General features: G+C 32.2%; 1 protein-coding gene across 1 annotated transcript; it reads left to right on the plus strand.

Moving 5' to 3' along the window:
- Positions 1–1,038: 1,038 nt before the first annotated feature.
- LOC110638106 (sugar transporter ERD6-like 6) lies at positions 1,039–10,356 on the plus strand. The gene is made up of 18 exons (XM_058132644.1): positions 1,039–1,470; positions 1,699–1,761; positions 1,839–1,928; positions 2,016–2,075; positions 2,178–2,243; positions 2,336–2,401; positions 2,528–2,603; positions 3,320–3,384; positions 3,493–3,585; positions 3,718–3,798; positions 3,906–3,990; positions 7,508–7,554; positions 7,678–7,740; positions 7,833–7,892; positions 8,020–8,085; positions 8,172–8,231; positions 9,735–9,849; positions 10,091–10,356. Exons 1-18 carry the CDS (start codon positions 1,276–1,278, stop codon positions 10,201–10,203), a joined length of 1,464 nt encoding a protein of 487 aa, XP_057988627.1. The 5' UTR covers positions 1,039–1,275; the 3' UTR covers positions 10,204–10,356.
- Positions 10,357–10,945: the final 589 nt, after the last annotated feature.

A 10,945-nucleotide genomic window follows, 5' to 3' on the forward strand; every position in this document is an offset into this window, starting at 1 on the left:
ATTTAAACACATGATGAAGAGATCAAAAAACAACCCAACTTAAATGTGTGTAAGATTGAATAATCCGGAAATTAACATTTATTTGGGAAACAATTTGGACCATTGCTGAGTTCAGAAAAGTGATTTGTTGAGATCGGGTAATGTTTAGATGGAAATTTCACCCGAGAGAATAACGTTTTTAATGAGATTAAAATTGCATTACAACTTTTAAAAATAAAATTATATATTGATTACACAAGTTATGAATTTAATAGTGGATCAAAATATGGTGTCTACCTTATCAATAAAAGATGCATTAAATGAGAGATTTATTAATTATATTTTTTATAATAAGAAATTAATTTGAGACCTATCTCATTTCAAATTTCCTTTCATTTATTGGTACAAATAATTAATATTTATTTAAACAATTCAAGATATGTATAATTTAATAATATTAATAACAACATAATCCTTGATAATTTTCAAGTATTAGACCTCGTTAGTGTAATCATAAGAATATTTTTTAAATATTTTATTATATTTTTATATATTAATTAAAAAAATAAACTCCATAAGTTAAAAAAAAAAAAAATCTAGTGTTTTCCAGAGCAAGCTTTGTCCCTATATTCTCAACGTGCAAAAAAAATGCCAATCTTAATAATTTAGCTTTGTCCAATGTAAGCTGTGCAAATTCTAGAGGTGGACTGGGGTCATATGGATACAGCTTGGCACTCCAAATTCAGAAAGCGAATGATTTAGTAACACCTGTTTATTAAAAAAATAAATTATAAATTAATCTTACATTATTAATTTATGAAATTTGATTATTTTTATTATTAATATAAAATAATTTCAAATAATTATATTTTTAAATTTTAGTTTAAATAATTATAATTAAAATATAATATATATAATTATTTTTAAAATATTATTTAAAATTAAAAAGTTTATTAAATGATTATTTTATTGATAAAATAAAATTATTCTAAATTAATAATAATTTATTTTAAAAATTAAATATATAAATTTAATTTATAGTTTTTTATGACATTGCTCAAAGATTAGCCAAAATCAAAGTAAGCTGAGAAAGCTACTCATATCCTCTCGCTCACTTGCTTGTCTGCTCTTCTCACCGGCCTTTCTTAATTCTATAATTCAACTCTTCTGTTTTCTTCTCTAACTTTGCTTTTCCTGTTATAGCCATTGCCTCATACACATAGCAAGCATTACAAAGTGAGATAGATATTCACATAGCAAGCATTACAAAGTGAGCTCTGAAGATAATTGCGGAGAATGAGTTTCAGAGAAGATACCGAAGATGTGAGAGGGGATTTACGGAAACCGTTTTTACACACAGGAAGTTGGTACCGGATGGGCTCCAGGCAATCCAGCTTGATGGGGTCGTCCCAGGTCATTCGCGATAGCTCCATCTCTGTTGTCGCCTGTGTGATGATCGTCGCTTTGGGTCCCATTCAATTCGGTTTCACTGTAGGCCAGCTAATCCAATCTCTTTATTCGTAATTTTAGATTTTAATTGGAATCTAATAACCTTCAAGCGAGTTAGATAGTTGGTAATTCTAGCTCTCGAGAAGGAAGAAGCATCAGCTCAAGCTCTATAACGTCCTGTTTTCCTCTTTTTATTCATTAGCTTCAACGATGAAAATTTGGAAGTTTTGAGTTTCTCTTTTGTGATTGCTTTTAAGTTTTCTTGCGCAGTCTGGTTATTCGTCTCCAACCCAAAGTGCGATCACTGAAGATCTTGGACTTTCTGTCTCGGAGGTGAGCATCTCTATTTCTTGCTGCTGCTTTTCGCTTGGTTTAATTCAGTCTAGTTCTAATGCCGTTTATTGGGTCAGTACTCTCTATTTGGTTCGCTATCCAATGTGGGTGCTATGGTTGGGGCTATAGCTAGCGGTCAGATTTCCGAGTATATTGGACGAAAAGGAGTACGGATGAACCACTACTCATATATATTGATTATTTTTCCTTGGGTTTTTGAATTACTAAATTATGCCTTATTCTGTAAATTGCAGTCTTTAATGATCGCTGCTATTCCTAATATTATTGGGTGGCTTGCTATATCTTTTGCTAGAGTGAGTTTCAATGACGAAGCAGTTTTATTACTAATTTTAGGCTTGCGTAAAATGCTGACATAAGCCTGTTAATCTATATCTAAGCGTTAGCCTGTTATGTAGGATTCTTCTTTTCTCTACATGGGAAGGTTATTGGAAGGTTTTGGTGTAGGAATTATCTCATACACGGTAATTTTGAGGTTGATTTTGGTCGTTCTAGTTTGGAAATTGATGCTACAATAATACTTACAATATCAATTTTGTTTATCATCTGTATATAGGTGCCTGTATATATAGCAGAGATAGCACCTCAAAACTTGAGAGGGGCTTTGGGGTCTGTGAATCAGGTTGGTTGTGTTTCTACTTTCTAGGCTTATTCTTATCACGAACCAGTAGTATTCTCACCATTGGATGCTAATAACTGATTTTATCACTTCACAAGCTGATTAAATTCCTTATAATTTTTTATGTAGCTCTCTGTCACAATCGGAATCATGCTGGCTTATCTGCTTGGACTTTTTGTTCAATGGAGAATACTTGCAGTTTTGGGTAATCCTTAGGAGATTATCTCTGATGGGCCTCATCACTAATTAAAATTCTCATGTCTCATTTATTTTTTTCCAAATACTTTTTCTCTTGCTGATGGTCACTGGTCGTTTCTTGAACAAAAATGGTATGAGATGGCCTTGTGTCCAAGTCTAGGTGGCAAGTGATTAGAAATTAGAGGTGCTTGACAAAGGAGTTGTTTGATTTTCTAAGTTTCAAACCTTGGTCTGTGTATATCCATCAATGTATGTCCTGAAATTCTTTCCATTTCAAAATTAATAAGATATGAGATGCAAAGCCTTTTTTGATTCAATGTAAGGCAGACAGTCAACTAGGTGTGTATTTTCTTTGAGCTCTTAATCAAGAACTTAGATTATTAAAGAAGGTTGCAACATGTTTGACTTGTTACACATATATTTGTTCTGCAAATATTTTAGTGCAACAATATGCTTTCTTCATCAACACCCAATTGAAATGCACCTTCAGACACATGAATTCACTTGTGTCTATCATGTATTGATAACCAGGTGGACTTGAAAATTGTGCAATCCAACTCTGTTTCTGCAGAGGATCTCAAAGTCTTGAATCATTTTTAGGCCCACATTATGTTAAGGAAAAAAAAGAGGAAATTTTACTAACGTGTGATTTAATATAATTCAACAAATGATTGCAATGACAAGATTTTCTGATGCTACAACTTCACTCTAATTCTTTTGCAGGTATATTACCATGTGTAGTCTTGATACCTGGCCTATTTTTCATTCCAGAATCTCCTCGGTGGCTGGTAAGCTTTATGAGATATGCACCTCTCTGGATCTGAGAATGATTGGTATAATTTGTTGAAGCAACTCTTTCTCTCTCTCTATCTCTCTCTCTCAAATCCAAAATTTAGGCAAAAATGGGTATGACAGAAGATTTTGAAGCTTCTTTGCAAGTTCTTAGGGGGTTTGATACTGATATTTCACTTGAAGTGAATGAAATTAAGGTAATGAAATGGGGTTGCAATGCTGTTTATTAACTACAAAGTTCTAAACTGCTTTTTTTTTCTTCTCTTTTAAAAATAACTATATTGAATCGCAATCTTTGATGATTTACCTTCAACCTTGCAATTATGCAGAGGTCCGTAGCTTCAACAAGCAGAAGAACTACAATCCGGTTTGCGGAACTTAAACGGAGAAAATATTGGCTCCCACTAATGGTAATGTTTTATCACCCAGAAATTTTGGTCTCCGTAACGGTTATATTATTGCCTCAAACTTTTTTGTAGTGAAGCCTAATTTGTATTTATTTATCAATATCCTGCAGATTGGGATAGGATTACTTTTCCTGCAACAACTTAGTGGAATTAATGGTGTTCTATTCTATTCCAGCACCATTTTTGAATCTGCTGGTGAGGATAATATTATTCACAATTATTACATTATTACTGAAAGAGAATCTACTTTTATTGTTCCTCAGAATAGTAAAAGTATGTTCATACCCCTCCCATCTTTCTAAATTCCAGCCCACCTATTTGGGCTGTTATTCCTTTTTGGTTTACTTGACATGAGAAGTGGATTGTAATTAAGGACGACAATTAACTAGTTAATTAATGCGTATTTAAAAAAATAATTAATTTATGTGATAAATGTATTTTCACATTTTTGTTTAAACTATTTAATTGTTATTTTTATTAAAATAATTTTTGTAATAAAGTGTAATTCAATATTCTAACAACAATATTATGATCATTTTACTTTGTTGCAGTTATTTATTAATGGTGTCTTTATTTTTTTTAAAATTTTTACTATTTTATTATTAAAAATAATGCCTTTCTTTTTTAATTTTTACATGATATATTTTGAAATCTTTCGACTTGTTATTCCTTTTTTTTTTTTTCTTTTCAATTAGTTAAATCTTTTTAACTAGAAGGAACGCTTGAGTTATTATTGTGCGCACAGTGGGAGGAGACACAAGAGATTTTCCTATCTCAGCTGGTGATAGGGAATGAGTTAGTTTGAATGGAGTGGTATTGCCCCAAAGTAATCACTTTAAATATCTCAGCTCAATCCTTCAAGTAGATGGGGGATGTGAGGAGGATGTTAGTCATAGGATTAAAGGCGGATGGTTGAAGTGGAGACGGGCCACAGGAGTTTTATTTGATCGCAAGATTCTCAATAAGTTGAAAGGAAAATTTTACCATACAGCCATACGACCGGCCATGTTATATGGTAGTGAGTGTTGAGCAATGAAGGAGCCGTATGTGTCTAAGATGAGAGTTGCGGAGATGAGAATGTTAAGGTGGATGAGTGGCTATACTAGACTAGATAAAGTCCGTAATGAGAGTATTAGAGAAAAGGTAGGAGTAGTGCCAATTAAGCATAAGTTGAGAGAAAGGAGATTCAGATTGTTTGGTCATGTGAAGCGTAGACATATGGAGGCTCCAGTTAGACAAGTAGAAAACATTGGGTTAAAGGATAAAAAGAAAAGAAGAGGTAGACCTAAACTGACTTGGAGAAGAGTAGTACAATATGACCTAGAAGCATTACACATTTTCTAGGATTTAACCTAAAATCATTTAGAGTGGATAAAGAGAATCCATATAGCCGACCCCAATAAATTTTTGGGATAAAGGCTTAGTTGAGATAAAGAATTGAGAATTTTATTTTATTAATTGAATTTGAAATTTATATTTATTTATTTTAATTTTTAACTACTTTAGTGTTCATATAGGAATTCAAATTATTTCTTTTTACCATTTTATTTTTCTGTTATTTTCATTTTAATTTTTTTAATGATTGAATATGCTTTAATTATTATTATCTTTATTAAACCAACTTTAAAATAAATTTATTTTATGATAAAATGAATTTTACTTTATAAACTAATATTATATTAATGAAATATGAAACTCTCAACTCAGTACTCGGAAAGTAACTTAACTCAACTCAACTCAACTAAGTTTTTATCCCAAAAATTTATTGGGCTCGGCTATATGGATTCTCTTTCTCCACTCTAAACGATTTTGGATTAAATTCTCGGAAATGTGTAATGCTTCTAGGTCATGTTGTACTACTCTCCTCCAAGTCAATTTAGGTCTACCCTTCTTTTCTTTCTATTCTCTAACCCAATGTGCTCTACTTGCCTAACCTGAGCCTCCGTATGTCTGAGTTTCACATGACCAAACCACCTCAATCTCTCTTCTCTCAACTTATCCTCAATTGACACCACTCCTGCCTTTTCTTTAATACACGGAAAGTAAAATAACAACTAATTGTTGATATATTTTAGCAATATTTCCTGCAACTTTTAATTTTTTTTTTTTTTGCTATAAATACTACTTTGAAATAGTAAGATTTTGATTGACAGTATTACTATTATTATTGTTGTTGTTGTTGTTGTTGTTGTTGGTCATCTAGAAAATATTAAAAAATAGTATCTATAGACTTTTCATAATATCTATCTATCGTTGTTAGTCTATTAAATGTATAAATTTGATTTATAAATAACAAATAATTAAATTTTCATTGCTCTTAAATTCTGATGCAATTGCAATATATTTAATTTATTTTTAATAATTAAAAATATTTTAGAACAAAGAAAATATACATTTTTTTATATGCTAAATCTATTAGCATAAGAATTGTGTTAGGCTTTTTTTTTTGGATGGGCTGATTAATTTACTTTTTTTAATTGGTATTACTATTATTTTCTTTTATAACTAGACTCTATAATTAAATATTTTTTATTATCAAATTATATTTTATTCATTGTATCATAATAAGGAAATAAACTCAACTCAACTCAACTAAGCCTTTATCCCAAAAATTTGAGGTCGGCTATATGGATTCGCTTTCTCCACTCTAAACGATTTTGGGTTAAATCCTCAGAAATTTGTAATACTTCTAGGTCATGTTGTACTACTCTCCTCCAAGTCAATTTAGGTCTACCCCTTTTTCTCTTTCTATCCTCTAACCTAATGTGCTCTACTTGTCTAACTGGAGCCTCCGTATGTCTACGCTTCACATGACCAAACCACCTCAATCTCCCTTCTCTCAACTTATCCTCAATTGGTACCACTCCTACCTTTTCTCTAATACTTTCATTACGGACTTTATCTAGTCTAATATGGCCACTCATCCACCTTAACATTCTCATCTCTGCAACTCTTATCTTAGACGCATACGACTCCTTCAATGCCCAACACTCACTACCATATAACATAGCCGGTCGTATGTTATATTATATTAATTGGTCTTAATTTGACTATATACATATAACTAATATGTAATATAGTGAATGATTAAAATTTTATTTCAAGTGAATTGATTAAATGATTTTAATAATTGTTGATAAATAATAATTTTATTTATAGGATGTAAATTTTATATTTTACATTATTATAAAACGGAATTGGATATGTTTTCAATATAAATATATTTTTTTTATTATTACTTATATTAACATGATAAATATTAAAAAAAAAAACCTGTAGCATCGTGTGGGGCTTTAAAGCTTGTTTCATACTAAAGCATTTTGTCAAGTTCTTGTAACAAAAACATTGGAATTTATCATTGTTAGTTAATTTATCTCTCTCTGCCAATTGTAAGTCTGAAAAGTGGAAATATCCCTTCATTATTTCCTCTTATCTTCTTTTTCCCCTTAGAAAGTGTTAAAGTTAGGGGCAATTTGGAACTCTCTTTTGCTATTTTATCAGAACCATAGAAATTTGTGTTCGTACAAAGAAATTGTATTAATTCAGCTTATATTTGATGTCTTAGCTTTAAATTACTTTTGTGGTTCATTTTCTAGAAAAACTACTTTATGTGCCTAATTAGCCATGGTTCTGCAACTACTTATGTTTAATATTTCAATTCTAATGGGTCTGTTACTTCCTATGTTTAATTAGTTGCCTTAAATTTGAGCAGGCATTAGCGATAGTAATGCAGCTACCTTTGGGCTTGGTGCCGTTCAGGTACAACTTGGGGAAAACTTGCAAATTGATTATGCCCTTGCACAGTGCAATGTGAATTGCCATGTGTTTTGAGAAAGTTTTATGTAGTATTAGTTGTAACTGAACATGATCTATGTTTTCTAGGTTATTGCTACCGGTGTCACTACATGGTTAGCTGATAAGGCAGGCCGCAGGCTTCTACTTATTGTGAGTCGTCCGAAAACTACTTTTATTTGTGAGTCAATATTTTCCACTTGGAGGAATAGAAAAGAATGATGTTTTCTTTTGTTTTGTCACAGGTTTCCTCTTCTGGGATGACTGTCAGCCTCCTACTGGTTGCAGTATCGTTTTTTGTACAGGCATGTACATAATGAGTCTTCCAACTTACAACTTTTTAGCAATCATAATACTCAAATGAAAGATTTTCTTGCAATGGTTATTCATCAGCCTAATTTTCCTTTTTCTCTATTTTGTTAATTGAACCAGGATTATGTATCAGATGAATCTACTGTATATAACATTTTGGGGATCTTATCAATAGTTGGAGTAGTGGTATGTGGTATTTCTGGGGCATTATCTGCATATTTTTGTCTGAATCAAACTTTTGTCATGTGTTGCCTATCCACTCTTTCTTGCAGGGGATGGTAGTTGCCTTCTCTTTGGGTATTGGACCCATTCCTTGGATTATAATGTCTGAGGTATCACTATGTTATTACTATTCAATTTATGTGCAATAGCAATTTCACAATTTTCTGTGATATTGACTGTGTGAGCATTATTAAAAATTAAAGCAAACTAATGAAATTCAATTATTTTGATTTAGGGAATTTTGATTCGTAGTTCGGTTTGTTTACCTAAAAATTGTAATAGAAATAACCAATTATTTTATTTCATTAATAATATGTAAGTTATATGAGTTTGTTCAGTTAAGTAGTGTGAGTTTTGGAAATTATGGTTAATAAAAATTTCAGGTTGGTTGATCAAATGCACAGTCCCTAATTATTTGCTTCTTGTTGTCAGACTGGTAGGACTAGTGGCTAAAATAACAACACTTTGAATTGAATCTATGGCAGTTTTTCTATTAAACTCTTGATAAAATTCCCCTAGTTTGTAGTAGCCGTGTTTCCAATGTTTTCTTGATCTTCAGTGCTATGGATAGGTTGAAGATACGGATAGGTTGAAGATGACGCTTCTTCTTGAATGCCAAGTTCTTTGCTAAGCTTCAACATTCTGTTGAAGTTCAGTCACTGATCTGCTGTTGGATTTTATATATATATATATATAAAAAGCCTGGTCACTCACTCCAGAAATTAAAGGACAGCACTTGAGTGCAATTTATGTATTATGGCTTATTTGACCCTGCTTTGGCGAGACCACAGCTGGTATTTTTATTGTGATGTATAGAACCTTCCATAGACAACTAATTTACAACAAGGCTGGGCTGGGCATATTTTATGCTTGCTTCAAAATGTAAACCATAATTCTATATCTATGTAAAAGTGTTCACATAACCTTGTATATCAAATTACGTGTAATTATTTCATCACCTTGCAAATTGAAACATTAAATCAGGATAAATTTCAATAACTATTCCTGAACTTATATAGTTATAACACTACAGTCCTTTAACTTTAAAATGCAATATAAAAACCCGATAAACTTTTAAATTTTGCACAGTAAAATCCATCTGACTTTCAATTACTGACTTTTCAGTTAGAAATTGATGTGAATAGCTCCCGCACGGTGCTTAATCAACTTTTCTCTTCGTCTCTTATGCAAAGTGTAAAATTATTCTCTTTATGCATGAAAAATTATTCTGTCTATAGAGAAAAAAATGATTCAATTTACGCATGACTTGAGAGAGAAAAGAGAAATACTGATTAAACTCTATACTGAAACTGTCCAGATCAGCTTCTAACTAAAAAACTGGTAATTGTAGATTAGAAGAATTTTACTTTGCAAAATTTGAAAGTTGATGGGGTTTTATGTTACATTTTTAAGTTAAGGGACTGTTATGTTACAACTAGATAAGTTCAGGGATAATTGTCAAAATTTATCCTATGAAATCATTAAATATGTTACTGTGGACATGCTTTGAAACTCCTGCATTGACTACTGATCCGTTCCTCACTTTATATCTTCATATGTAGAAAGAATAACCATGATCTGTGGCTTTTGATACATTTGGTACATGAATGCAGATTCTTCCAATCAATATTAAGGGCCTTGCTGGAAGCGTGGCGACACTTGCCAATTGGTTCTCTTCATTTGGGGTTACAATGACTGCAAACTTGCTTTTGAATTGGAGCAGTGGAGGTTTGGCCTTCTTCTACTCGTGTGTGTATGTGTCTCTGTGTGTGTGTGTGTGTCTGTCTGCATATATAAAATGAGGTGGAACTTGCAGCATGCCTCCAAACCAACTCGTTGGATATATATTCTGATAATTTAAAGAGTAGCCCTGAAGGTTTTGCTAAAGAACAGAGCACTCTGTTACATCTGTTTTGCTATGGTTTTATATTTGTTTCCATCTTACCTGGACTTTCTCCACTTTCAACAGGAACGTTTACCATTTACATGATTGTCAGTGCATTCACTATTGCATTCACAACTATTTGGGTTCCTGAGACAAAAGGGAGAACATTGGAAGAAATTCAAAGTTCCTTCAGATGAGAAGGCGACGTTGTTTTCGTTTGATGAGATTCATTTTTTGTAACATAAAAAGCCAGTCTTAGGGTTTCCCATTTATAATGTCCTTTAGTTGCGTGAATGAACATGTAAGAATTTTCGGAGCATTAAAGAAAGAAGCATTTGTTCCTATTGGCACCTTGGGTTTCTTGGGTTTGTATGGCTTCACTTCTCTGTATTCACTGTGTTATTAGCTAAATGAGATCATATCTCTAGACAAGCAAAGGAGCTCCCTGCCAAAATAGGCAATGACCCATAATTATGTTCTATGGTCTCATAGGAATTGTAACACAAATAAATAAATACTGTGGATTGCCTTTGGAGTAGAATATCATATCAGGTTTTGCTTGGACTGCTGTGGGAGTGGAACACTTGTATGTGACAAGGTGGTGGTAAGATGGTGCATTGAATACAGAAAGCTAATTGCTCAAGATGCTATCCCAACGACTTAATACAGAAAGCTCAATTATTGGAGAAATGGCCTGGAATTAACTTATTGGGCCTCAAATTTAGGGTTGGATATGACTGTTGAATTAATTTTGAATGGGGAATAGCAAGTCATCATTACTCACCCCCACTGCTCGCTGCTCTTCATCCTGAATTTGGATTCTCTGGTATTCACAGAAATATAACTTAGCATGTTTGAATGATATTCATCTTTCAATAGAGCTTATCATGTTGATATATCATGCTCACCCAAACTCCGAGAATCTTAATCCATTCACCT

The sequence above is a fragment of the Hevea brasiliensis genome, chromosome 2 (genome assembly GCF_030052815.1).
Source record: "Hevea brasiliensis isolate MT/VB/25A 57/8 chromosome 2, ASM3005281v1, whole genome shotgun sequence".
NCBI classification, from domain to species: Eukaryota; Viridiplantae; Streptophyta; class Magnoliopsida; order Malpighiales; family Euphorbiaceae; genus Hevea; species Hevea brasiliensis.